At 48.4% G+C, this 13,283-nt stretch overlaps 1 protein-coding gene across 2 annotated transcripts in view; it reads right to left on the bottom strand.

The window, feature by feature from the left end:
* The window catches only part of PKD1 (polycystin 1, transient receptor potential channel interacting), a 109,215-nt gene that overhangs the window by 36,543 nt on the left and 59,389 nt on the right, over positions 1-13,283 (bottom strand). For both annotated transcript variants that reach the window (XM_083413941.1, XM_083413942.1), the window contains exons 12-16: positions 12,655-12,786; positions 12,010-12,185; positions 11,321-11,454; positions 5,771-9,396; positions 3,951-4,097 (exon numbers count right to left, since the gene is read on the bottom strand). In XM_083413941.1, the coding sequence (XP_083270067.1) occupies positions 3,951-4,097; positions 5,771-9,396; positions 11,321-11,454; positions 12,010-12,185; positions 12,655-12,786 (4,215 nt within the window). The remainder of the gene's footprint in view (positions 1-3,950; positions 4,098-5,770; positions 9,397-11,320; positions 11,455-12,009; positions 12,186-12,654; positions 12,787-13,283) is intronic.

The following is a 13,283-nucleotide window of genomic DNA, read 5'->3' as shown; positions in this document are numbered from 1 at the left end:
CTACTTAGGGAGTCCTGTTGGTTTTTATGGTTTTTCTTCATTCCACCCACCCCTAGCTCCTGCTTTGTGTAACATCTTGATGATGAAGAGTTCTGGAGAACTCAAAAGCTTTCCACACTTGTGTAACACTTTGGTTGGTCCCACTGAAGCTATTGCCCAACTGTGGATGGTTGGAGAAAGGGGAATACTGTTCACCAAGGTTTTCCTCAATTACGCAATTGAAAACAGGACTGCTGACTGATTAAGCAAACAACACACAATGAGTCAAAAGGGCAAGTATGAAAAAGGCTTGGAAATGAGAATTGAATGGCAAATGCTTGGAATTCCCAGCTGGGTTCCATAGGGAAATGCTTTGCTAAACCCTGGCACCCCAGGATGGCCTCCACTTCCACGGGACACTTGTCTTTCCAACAGCGTAGTAAACGGTCTCATAATGAGCCAAATCATTGGTCCGGCTACCTCAATGCTGCCTGCACTAACTGGCAGCATCTCTCCAGGGAATAATATAACATGTAGTTAAACTATGGAACTCACTCCCACAGGAGCCAGTGGTGGCCAACAACTTCAAAAGAAGACTGGGCAAATTCATGGAGGAGAGGGCTATTGGTGCCAAGTAGCCATGATTGCTATGCTCTGCTGTGCTCATGGAAAACATTCTTACTCGGCTATGATTGATCGCCAAAGAAGAAAGCTCTGCCTTCATGTTTGGAGGCAGCAATGCTTCTGAATACCAGTTGCTGGAAACCACAGGAGGAGAGGGTTGTTATTGTGCTCAGGTCCTGCCTGCAGGTTTCCCTTTGGGACATCTGGGTGGCCTCTGTGAGAGCAGGATCCTGGACTATGATGGGCCTCTGACCCAATCCAGCAAGCTCTTCTTGGATTATTACAAATTCTTTCCCCACCCTACCTGGAGATGCTGGGGGTTGTACTTCTGCAATACAAATAGAGTACTTGCATTGCCTTCTGCAATACAAAGCAGATGCTCTACCACTGAGCTATGGCAACTGTGAGATACTCCGGCTATTGCGCCATTATCTCCATGCAACTCTAAATAACTACAGAAGCCAAGGCTGTCTCTTGAGGCTTCAGGCAATAATAGGCATTTTTGACAGTAGCGATAGAGCTGCTGTTTAATGTGGCAGGCTGTTAAAAGAGCACCAAAGCCCTCTCTCCGCAGAGCAAGATTGAAGGGCCCCATCTGTTCCTCCCGTCCCTGCGACAGTCAAATCATTGTTTTGCATTCATGTATGCAAGCGAGATTGTACGGAATGTCCTTGAAAGACTATCAATTTGACTTTGGTTCTTTCTGCCTCCTCCCCCCCCCCCCCACCTTCCTCTTTCCTTCCAGTCTTCAGTTTCCAAAAGAACAACACACACACACACACAAAAGGAAAGACGGAGAAGAGCAAGAGGGAGATCAAGGCAGTAAGAATTTCCACTTGCAGACAAACGGCATCTCGGGTTGCCAAGCCTCTCCTGGAGCTGGTGATAGAAACCATAAGGTTTTTTGGCCTGCAGATTCCTTTTGCTGCTCAGTTTTGTTTTGCGGCCTACCGATAGGTGCAGTTATCTTAAAAAGAAGGGGGAATGTTTGTGTGTGTTACCCTCCCTCTCTCCCTCTGCTTTTTCCAAGGCACCATGGGAAGAAAAGCAAAAAAGAAAAGCCTCGGCTATCAGCAAAAGGGTTCTTTTTCTCTCCTAATGTTCATACAGTGGTACCTCGGGTTAAGTACTTAATTCGTTCCAGAGGTCCGTTCTTAACCTGAAACTGTTCTTAACCTGAAGCACCACTTTAGCTAAGGGGGCGTCCTGCTGCCGCCGCGCCGCCAGAGCCCGATTTCTGTTCTTATCCTGAAGCAAAGTTCTTAACCTGAAGCACTATTTCTGGGTTAGCGGAGTGTGTAACCTGAAGCGTATGTAACCTGAAGCGTATGTAACCCGAGGTACCACTGTATTTGTAGATGGGCAACTCTGGGCATTCCACGCCTGCCTCTGCAACCCCACCCAACACACTGGGCTATCCTAATCTATCTGGCAGCTGTCTCCCTGCAGAAATGGGAGCCATGTAGCTCAGTGGGAGAGCATCTGCTTTGCATGCAGAAGGTGCCAGGTTCGATCCGCAATGACATCTCCAGGTAAAAAAGACTGAGGTGTCAGGGTTGGGAATGAGCTCCCTTTCCCCATGAGGCCTGGAGAGACATTTGCAGAGACAACAGTGATGGGCCAGATGGGCCAATGATTTCACATATGGCAGGTCTGTGTAGGAAGAGGAAGATCCCAATGTCAGTCCCCGGTAGGGCTAAGAAACACCCCCTGCCTGAAAACCTGGAGAGCTGCTGCCAGTTAGTGTAAACAATACTGACTCAGTATAAGGCGGCTTCCTGTGTTCCTGTTTAAGTCAGCCCTTTATTCGGAACCATGAGAACTGGAATCTTACATTTTAGTTGAAGGAATATAGATGGAATATAAAAGGAATATAGATACAGCACTTGCTTTGCATACAAAAAGTTCCAAGTTCAGTTCCTTCAGGAAAGGCTAGGAGAGACTCTCTGCCTGAAACCTTGGAGAGTCACTGCCTGCCAGTGTAGTCAGTACTGAGCTAGAGGCACCAAAGGTAGAACTCCACATATAGCAACGTGTGTGTGTGTGTGGACCTTTAGGACCTGCTGCTTATCAATGAAAGCAGCACTTTCAATTTCCTTTGCAATCTTTAACATATTTCCCTTGCTGCTCTTCTCCTGTGGCCGATGGGGCAGCTGAAGCCACAGGAGACTGACTTCACCACAGTCACACTGGGAATCTGTGGCAGAGCCAGAATGCAAACCCAGGACTCCCAAATCAGAGTTCATCCTATCCCACTTGTGCACTTTGGGGAGGGGGGGCATTTTCAGTCCAAGGGCCACATTCATTTGTGAACAACTTTCCAGGGGCCACATGCTAGTGGTTGGTAGAGCCAAAAGCAGTGAAATATCTATGGGAGCAGAAATCCTGGCACTTTTCGGCTCAAATTTCACCTCAGAACCTCAGCCATGAGCATGCAACACTAGTGTGGCATAATGGTTAGAGTGTCAGACTCGGACCTTGCAGGCGAGAGTTCAAATTCCCTCTCAGCCATGAAGCTCAATGGGTGACATTGGTCCAGTCACTGTCTCTTGCTCTAATCTACCCCACAGGGTTCTTGTGAGGATAAAATGGAGAGGAGGCAGAACCATGTAAATCACTGTGAGCTCCTTGGAGGAAACATGGGATAGAAATGTAAGAATAAAAACAGTAACATTACTACAGTAACAGTGTATAGCTTACGGCATGGGTAGGCAAACTAAGGCCCGGGGGCTGGATCCGACCCAATCACCTTCTAAATCTGGCCCGCAGGCGGTCTGGGAATCAGTGTGTCCTTTTATTTAAAATGCATCTCTGGGTTATTCGTGAGGCATAGGAATTCATTCATATTCCCCCCCCCCCAAAAAAATATAGTCCGTCCGCCCCCCCCCCACAAGGTCTGAGGGACAGTGGACCGGCCCCCTGCTGAAAAAGTTTGCTGACCTCTGGCTAACGGGTATTGCAAGCATTACAGAGAATATGTGTGAGGTGATGTGAATGCTTAAAAACGGAAAGTTTTGTTCTGGGTAGCACTGCCATGATGGCTGGGGCTGATGGGAGTTGTAGTTCAAAATATCTGGAGTTGCAGAGAAAGATTTATGAAGACAGAACAAATTCTCAGATTCATTCGGGAGGCAGGTGTGAGTGGCTCTACTTCCAGGGACTTTAATGCAGTCTCAACAGAGCACCACGATCATCAGTACGGACTAGGGCCCTGCGTGGCTGTTCACACAATTAAGTACCAGTGGAGGGGCATCCTCAAGGAGAGTATGAGCCTGCCTTTCCCTACTGCCCTGAAGCAACCCGCAACGGCAGTACAGGAAGAGCAGAGAGGACTCCATGACACTAACCGTTTGATTCGTAGCTTCAGGACTCATCCCCGTTTTCCAGACGGCGAGGTCGAATGTGTACTCCACATCTGCTTCCAGTATGGATCGGGAAATAGTAACGACACCCCCTGTGGCAGTGAAGTTGAGCGCACACCCCGCAGATGAGCTCTGTCGCACGTAAGGAAACAGGGAGGAGGAGGGCAGAGGAGACATTCAAAACCTGCCTTAAAACAGAAGGTCAGTCCTGTCCTGAGGGTCTGAGACCAGAACCTGGGTATATGTCAAACCTCTTCCTGTTCTGGTACCCTCATCTTGTTAAAACAGGCTGCGCCAACCATGATGGGGCTGACTGGAGCTGATGGGAGCTGTACTCCAAAATCTTAAGGGCACCAGGTTGGCATGCCAAAGCAAAGAGGGGAAGTGAGTAAGAGTAAATGCAGCTTCCATGCCTACAAACGGCCTCCGACGGCCAAACTTTTGGGTTGCTTTTCTTGTAGGGCATACTTCAGGGCAAAATATGTATGCCGCCAAAACACAATTTTGGAACAGTCATGAAAGATAGCAAAATAAAGGTGGTGTGAACCAGGGCAGGTGAGTGTCCCTGCACAGTCCTGGGGCTCTGTTCCTAAAATTGGGCAAAGGAAGTCAAACATTTGAACCGAGGGTGTTTAATGGGAAAACACCACCGCAGTCTAATGAAAAAAACTTCTTCTTTGTGGGGTGGGAATCCAATGCACAGGTATAGGATAGGAAATACCTGGCTTGTCAGCAGAACAGGTGGATATCTGGATTGTAGCTGATCCCAAGCTGAACTTGAGACGGCAGTGTGATGTGACTGCCAAAAAGGCTAATCTGATTTGGGAGTTGGTTAATCAAATTATGGTTTCCAGTGCATAGGAATCAATCACCTAGGGATGAGGTGGGGGCTCTCCTTGATCTAACTGGATTTTCTGCATTGAGCAGCGGGGTTTAGATGACCTAATAAACCCCCACCCACTTGTATCTCTAGAATTCTATTTTAGGCCACATACATGCCATACATTTAAACTAAACTTTGTCTGCACCTCCCTTCCCCCCAAAAAGAATCCTGGGAATTGTAGTTTATCCCTCAAAGAGCTACACCCTCAGCAACCTGAACAAACTACAACTCCTAATATTCTTTGGGGGGGAGGGAATATGCCTTAAATATATTGCGTCAATGCAGCCACAGTCTTGAGCTCAGCAAGCCTTAAGCCAAATTCAGCTACTGTGCCCCCCGCCCCAGTTGCCAATCCAAAAAGCAAAACACATCAAGGCAGAAAGCAGGGGGAGAATGGGGACATGGGGTCTCGGCTCACAATGCCCCTCCCCCTTCTCAAAGTACAGATCTCCTGCAGCACTAGTTCCAGACCAGGCTTCTAAGTCTTTAAAAGGTAAAGGTAAAGGTACCCCAGACCGTTAGGGTTCTGGGGTTGCAGCGCTCATCTCGCTCTATAGGCCAAGGAGCCGGTGTTTGTCCGCAGACACCTTCCGGGTCATGTGGCCAGCATGACTAAGCCACTTCTGGAGAACCAGGGCAGCGCATGGAAATGCTGTTTACCTTCCTGCCAGAGCGGTACCTATTTATCTACTTGCACTTTGACGTGCTTTCGAAACTGCTAGGTTGGCAGGAGCAGGGACCGAGCAATGGGAGCTCACCCCGTCGCGGGGATTCGAACCGCCGACCTTCTGATCGGCAAGCCCTAGGCTCTGTGGTTTAGACCACAGCACTACCCACGTCTAAGTATTTAAAATGATGGAAATTACCCACAAGTGCACCCCCACCCAGCTGCTCCTTCACTCAAAGCGCAGGGTTTGCTTACCTTGGAGGAAGACATACAAGACCACTGATAATGCAACGGCGTCTGTTCCCAGTCTTCTAGGTTAGGGTCGTATGATTTCTCCCCATCCAAGATCAGGTCCCGGGTGCTGGACCACACACGGTACGATCCTCCATCAATGATGGGCACCAGCTTGTTAGGAGTGACAGTCACATTTGCGAAAATGCTCTTGGACAGTGGTGTGTCTCCGAAAGAGACCAGGAATTTGAAGCAGTAGGTGCCCAGGTCGAGTGCCAGCTTGGGGATGACCAACTGCGGCCGGCTGACGTCCACGTTGGACAGGAGGACTTTGTCAGAGGCGCCCAGTTGCAGGCAGCTGGGGGCTTTGTAAATCTCCCACACGTACTTGGTCTGGTACCTAGTGCAGCCCCGCAAGTCAAGCTGGGCTTCCAAGTAATTCTTCTGCGATCGCTTCATGACCACTTGCCCAGGTAACGCCAACTCAGCTTCTGGTTCTTCGCATTCCAGCACCTGGACCGTGATGGTGAGCTGGGCAATGGAGAAGCTGATGAGGTTGGAGGCATTCACTTCCACCAAGTAATCCCCATGCCTTAGGTAGGTATGGCTGGCGGATGGCACACTTGTCCTTTGAGCTGGAGAACCATCTCCAAAGTGCCACCAAAAGGCAACTTGCCTTGCGCTGGGCAGCACAGACACCTCAAACGTCGTTGTCCGGTTAGCAAAGGAGCTGACAGGCAGGAGGGAAAGTTGCATTATGATGTCTTGGACTTCTATCACGATGGTTATGTTTAGGCTGCCCAGACGGTTCCAAGCGGTGAGATGGATCTCCAGACGACCTGCAGCTTCCGGGGTATAAGAGATGCTTCGGCCTTCCACATGGACCTGGGAACGCCCGTGGTCTCCCTCCAAGGAGAGCTGCCACAAATATGACACCCGCGAGCCACTGTCAACCTCAGCAGTGAAGCGCCTCTCTATTCCAACAGGCATGCCTTGCTCACAGCAGTCCGTGACCTTCAAGCCATGGATGGCCTCCAGCACCACAATGAGGACTTCTGTGTAGTCCACACTGATGTGGTTCTCTGCAGTCACCCTTACTAAGTAATCTCCAACCTGGGTGAATGTATAGGTGAAGCTGGAAGAGTTGAGTGCCATGGAGTGGTTCCCGCCGACACTCATCTTATAGCTCACAGAGGAACCAGAAGCCATCCCAATGACAAAGTTGACCTCTTCCCCAGGCTCTAGCACTTCCTTGCCCACAGTGAGTTTTAGGCCCTGGATTGGGTCTTCCACGGTCACACTGTGGCAGGCCACATCCCAGCTGACATCGTTGGAAGCATTTAAGCAGACGGAGAAGACTCCAGGTGAGGGGAATGTCAAGGCCACTCTTTGCCCACATATGGTGGTGTTCAGCAGCTTCCAGGTCCATGCTACATCAGAACCCCTTTCCAGCTCCCCAGAGAAGTTTACCTCTGAGCCTGACTCAACATAACCTGTATAATTCAGCCTCACGGTCCTGATCCTCACTCCTATGATGGGCTCCTGAATGTACACCACAAGCGTTGCATTGGCAGAGCCAAATTTGTTCTCTGCCACAACGGTAACTGCTTTGGCACCAGGACTTGGGAAGGAATGTGTGATGGCAGAGGAGGCAGTTTGGAGAAAGAGACCATCCTCCAGGTACCAAATATACATCAATCCAGTCCCAGCAGTGACACTCGTACTTATGTTTACAGAAATGTTGACCGCAGCAGGGTTGGGGGAAGCGATGGGCTTCAAGACACCAACCTGCTCAATGAACTCCACTGTCTTGTTCACTGTTGAGCTCCCCAGCATATTTGTGGCTTTCAGGTGGATGACGTAGACCCCTGCTTCCAGGACAACCAGGGAGAAGGTCTTCCCTGCAGAAGTCTGCACAGGGTGGTTTTCCTTCAGGAGAGTCCAGTTGTAGGAGATGTTGGTGCCCTCCCTCACTGCCGCCTGCATCTGGAGCGTCTTGTTGGTGAGGAAGTAGGTGTCATCCATGAGGTCGCCACCGGCAATGTGAAGCCCTTCGATCTGCTCCAAGACGTAGATGAAGATGCTGTCCTGCAGGCACCCAATCTCGTTCTCTGCAGTCACGATCACATTGAACGTCCCAATTGAACGGAAAGTGTAGGAGATGGTGGAGTAGCCTGGGATGGGGGTGCACCTATCGCACAAGATCCAGGAGTACCGGATAGCAGTGCCAGCGAGGAGGGTAGCCGTGAAGCTCACAGAACCATTTAGAGGCACCACTGTCCTGCTGGCATTGATGGTCAGGCCTTGAAGGCGCCTCTTCACTGTCACATTAAGCCTTGCTTCACGGAAGCTCACATTGTTCCAGCCCGTCAGGGTGATGGCATAGGTGCCACTCTTGTTGTAGGAGTGGGTGATGAATTTCCCCAGCTGGCTCATGCCATCCCCAAAGTACCACAGATAGCTCACGTTGGTCCCGCTAGCGTTGGCAGCGAACAGGTAGACTTGGTTCAGTTCCAAAACCTTCGAGCCGTTGGACTCAATCCTGACGACCCCAACCGGCTCTTGGACTTCCACGAAGACTGAGTCGTTATTGAAAGATACGTTGTTGCAGACTGTCACTGTGACCAAGTAGACACCGGGGGCTTTGTAGGTGTAACTAACTTCCGTCCCACCAAACCGAGTGGATTCGTTTGTCCCAAAGTCCCAGAGGTAGCGATAGGGGTAAGGGGGTAAAGCTGTGACTTGGAACTTGCTTTCGTTGCCCAGTCTCACGAACTGCGGCCTTATGAACAGCGAGACGTTGGTGACCTCTGGCTCCACACAGACCTCGGTGTAATAATGAGCTTTGTTGACCTTGCTTGAGAGGACCAAAGAAAGGTGAAAGGTGCCACTGCGAGTGAAGTTGTGCCTCACCGTTGGGTCCCCATTCACGGTGACGTTGGATGACCCATCTCCAAACGTCCAGTCAAAAAGGTAGTCCTCTGGGTTACCAGAAACATAGGCAGTAAGTTGTACATCGGGGTGCTCTGGGATACAAGTGGAAGGCTCAATCTTGAGAACCATCAGCACAAATATCCGGACAGGAACAGCTTGGGAAACGGAGTTGACTGGATTCGTTGCTGTGACGTTTACTGTGCAATTCATCTCCTTTAAATAGATGTGCATCACGGATGCCACGGAACTGTTCACCACGGTCCCGTCACCCATGTCGAATATCCACAGGATGCTGTCCCCTGTTTCCACGGAAGCGGTGATCTCTACTGGCGTGCGGAGCTCCATTGCTTCCTCCAGAACCACCTGCAACCCGCTAATCTCTTCAAAGACACGGTAACTCTGGAATGTTTCTACAGCACTAATGGTGTTGTTGGCTCTCAGGCTGACGTTGTACATCCCCTTGTTGCTGTAGGTGTGGACTATCGCAGGCAGGCTTTGCACAGATGCCACAGAGCCATCCCCAAAATCCCAGGTGTAAGAGACCCCATAGCTAGATGGCAGGGGGACAGCTTTGAAAGTGACAGGGCGACCAGCAACCAAGACATCTGCATCAACTTCCAGGGTCACTTCCATCAGGTAAGTATAGATGTGGACAGGAATCGTGTAGGTCAGGTTCTCAAATTCATTGGATACTAAAACACTCAGGATATATTCACCTGCATTTGTGACCAGGCCGGGGAGAAGGGGGCAGAGGGGGAGAGGGAGAGAGGGAGAGGGAGAGAAATGAATAAGAACTTCCCACTCCTGTGGTTTCTCTCTTTGAACAAGATGGGCATATTTGGTAGATGAAGGATAAGCAACTGTGAAATGCTTACTTTTGAGGATGTTTCGATTTGCATCTTAATCATTTTTTTAATTTAAAAAATCTGTACTGTTTTTACTGCTCTGTTGCATGCTGATCTGGGCATCTTTAGTTGGAAAGGCAGGGCAACAGCAACAATATTTCATTTCATGGAGAAGGGAAAATCTGTCAATTTCGGTTTCTCTAAGTTTCCCATTTTTCCAATCTTATGTTGTTATCCAGATCCGTTTGGAAACATTTCCACATCATGAAAATCCATCAGCATCTCAGTGCTAATTTCTCCCAATATACAAATCTTTCTATAAAATCTTGCCTAATATGCACATTTTTATATAACAATTTCCCCTAATACAACCAACTTTTGTATGCTGTTTTCAGTAACTGTACTTCAAAATTCAGAGGTGTGAATTTCTGAGGATGGCAGAGTTTCAGTTCTAATATTATTTCAGAAAGGATAAATTAGGTAAGGTTGGTTGCCATGAAGGGAGAACTGAATTGATTTTCTTCCCCATCCCCATCTTTCATGTCAGAGAGGGGACAGGACCAAATGAGGAACACCCAGCACTACAGAGACTGTCTTCCAGGGTGGAATGAGAGAACAAATCAAGCAAAAGTACTTAATCTGAACCAATTGCTCTTAGAAACACAGAATCTGGAGCACACTGGTTTCACTTGCCACACAGAGCATATGCAGATTTGAATGTTATTAGATAATTTCATTTTGCGTATTCATTTATTTATACCATTTGTGCTTGATGTTCAAAACATCATGCATAGAAAACCTCATAAGAAGAACAAACAAAAACTTAAAATACGGCCAGATTAGCAGCAGGAGAAATCCTCTGAACTTAAGTAAGTTCCCAAGTGGTCCCCAGAAGAGGGAAGTCTTGCAACTCCCTTCTAAAGGCCTGAGATGTGTTCTAACAGCCCTGAAAAGGCAATTATCACAAAAAAGCTCCTGAACTGGTGAAATGACAAACGCACTGGCTTTGTGTGACAATCCCTGTTGATTTGGCGGGTTCTTCCTCGTGCGGGAACCTTTCTTATAAAACCCCCACAGTGCATTTGCCTGCTAATTAATTGCAAACTACATGACGATCATGATAACATGGGATCAGACACCCTTTGCCTTCCAAAGACCATCCATCAATGGGAATTTCATACAAGGCCAGTATTCACCACACTTAATAGCAACCAGTTGGCTAACTACTTCTTGCTGAGGTCAACCTGACTGCCCACAGGGATGGAACACAGAGCAGAGCACCAGAAGTAGTTCAAAAATGCCAAGGGAGAACATTGGGGAGAGGCAATCTCAAAGGAACTTGCTTTGTAGAGCCACTGAGTGCTGTCTGCGCACACAGGAGGCAGCAACTGGAAAAGAGGAGGGGCCATAAAATGAACTCTGGGAGTTGGGATAGCTCAGTCGGTAAAGCATGAGACTTTTAACCTCTAGGTCATGGGCTTGAGCCCCACACTAGGCAAAAAGATTCCTGCATTGCAGGGAGTTGGTCCGAATGACCCTCACGGTCCCTTCCAACTCTATGATTCTCTGAGTTCCCAGCTGCTTGTTGGGCCCATTTGCGTAGTCAGATACTTAGCTGTGATTCCTGCATTGCAGGAAGTCCATTGAAGGGGCTTTTGGGTCCCTTCAAAGTCTACAGTTCTATGGCTATGATTCGCATCTACACAGAAAGTAGAAACTGTCCTAAGCACACATCCCATTTGCTCAATTGGCCATGGGGTCAGAAACAAAAAACAAAACAGAACACTTTTCTCACCTGATTCTTGGTAGGTATGCGATACATTATGCCCAATTACAACCTGATGGATGTTGGGGTCTGGCACGAGGAAAGACTCGTTATAGGGAGGCCTGAACTGGAAAGCAACACGGTCGCCGTCTCCAAAGTCCCACCTGCAGAGCAGAAAAGGCAGTAAGGCATGCAGTTGCAGGCAGGTAACAGATCTCCCTGTGGAGATGGCACTCCCGAATCAGTGGCACATGCCCTTCTGGCTTGCACTCTTTATAAAGACTTGAGGAATGAGATTATCACCCCTCTTTTATTGTCCATTCTGGGTCACCCAACCACTGCTACAGCGTCCTTTTTCTTGGCAGATCAAGATGAGCAGGTGACAGCAAAGGTTGAAAGGTTTTTAGCTGGGACAATCAGAATAAAATCCACCATTTGACTATTGATTCAAAACCCCAAAATGTTTTTTATATAATTGACTTTTTATTTCTGGTTTTTGTATATTGCATTGTTGTTTTATTCATTCAATTCAATTCGATTCGATTCAATTCAATTCAATGCAGTTGCAGGCAGGTAACGGAAAAGCTGGAAGGCCAACACAGCTGCCCAGTCCATGGAAAACCTGCTTCCCACCCCTGATGCATGGAGTGGAAGCACTCCCCTGCGCAGCCTTTCTTTTTCATTCTGTTTTGTTCCAATCATACACCGGCAGAACTCACAGGAATGTGGCATCCACAGCAGAGTCCACTGTAACCGTGGCTGCCAGTTCCACAGTGCTGTTCTGAGGGACAAGGGGTGGGATCTCAGAGACCACCAGATCCTTCATCCTGTTCATCTTCTCCACAGTGATGTTGTAATCCACAGTGACGTTGCTGACGTGGTTGGAGGCAGTGAGCTATAAGGGAAGGGGAAAGAAAAAAATAGCTCTGGCACAGTATGGAGCAGATATATAACCCAGGGGGCATTTGCACCATGACATCTTTCAGCATCTGTTTCCCCCTCCTCTCCATCATCCACTCTGGGAGAGAGAAACGTGCTGGAAATCCTCACATGCTTTTACTCCTTCATTCCTCTCCTTGTTACCCAACACGTAAGAACATAAATGCAAACAAACATAAAATCGTAAGAAGAACCTGCTGGATCAGGTCCAAAGGGGCCCATCTAGCCCAGCCTTCCTGTTCTCACAGTGGCCAATCAGATGCCCCAATGGGAAGCCCATAAGCAGGACCTGAGCAGAAGAAGACCACTCTCCCCTCCTGTGGTTTCCAGCAGCTGGCATTGAAAAGCACTGTTGCCTCCAACAGTGAAGGCAGAGCAAAGCCATCATGGCTAGTAGCCATTGATAGCAGCTGCCTCTGACTTACCGACAGCTTGTACACAGCCGGTGTCTGGTAAATAACATGGAAGACATCGTTGTAGAAGGTGAAAGAGCGCTTATCGTCCACGGTCCACCGGAAGGTAACGTCCGATCCGGCATCCATCATGGGGACGTAACTCTGCAATGGATGAGAAGAGGTGGGCACATTTAATGTTTAATAGGTTATTGTGTTTTAATATTCCACTGGAAGCCGCCCAGAGTGGCTGGAGCAACCCTGCCAGATGGGCAGGGTATAAATAATTTTATTATTATTATTATTATTATTATTATTATTATTATTATTATTATTTTAGAGAAAAGTTTACACGTGACTTCAAATCGTGACCATTCTAAGAGCAGGGCCCCTGGCAAGTGGACTCCATCATTCTCAAACTGCTTTTGTCAAAAAGCAGAGGAGAAGTAAACAGTATGACGAACTCAGAAAGGGACGGATCTGACAATGATTAGCTGGGAAATGGTGCAACAGCCTTCCCCAGCCTGGTGGGCTCCAGATGTTTTGGATTGTAATGGCCACAGATGCGCTGGCAGGGGCTGATGGGAGTTGTAGTACAAAATAGCAGTGTTGGCCAGGGTTAATACGAGTTGTAGCACAAAACACGCAGGAAGGCTGAGTTA

Source organism: Podarcis tiliguerta, assembly GCF_965153285.1.
Source record: "Podarcis tiliguerta genome assembly, chromosome: 14".
NCBI classification, from domain to species: Eukaryota; Metazoa; Chordata; class Lepidosauria; order Squamata; family Lacertidae; genus Podarcis; species Podarcis tiliguerta.
The sequence above is the reverse complement of the archived record's forward strand: the minus strand, read 5'-3'. Positions and strand labels throughout refer to the sequence as shown.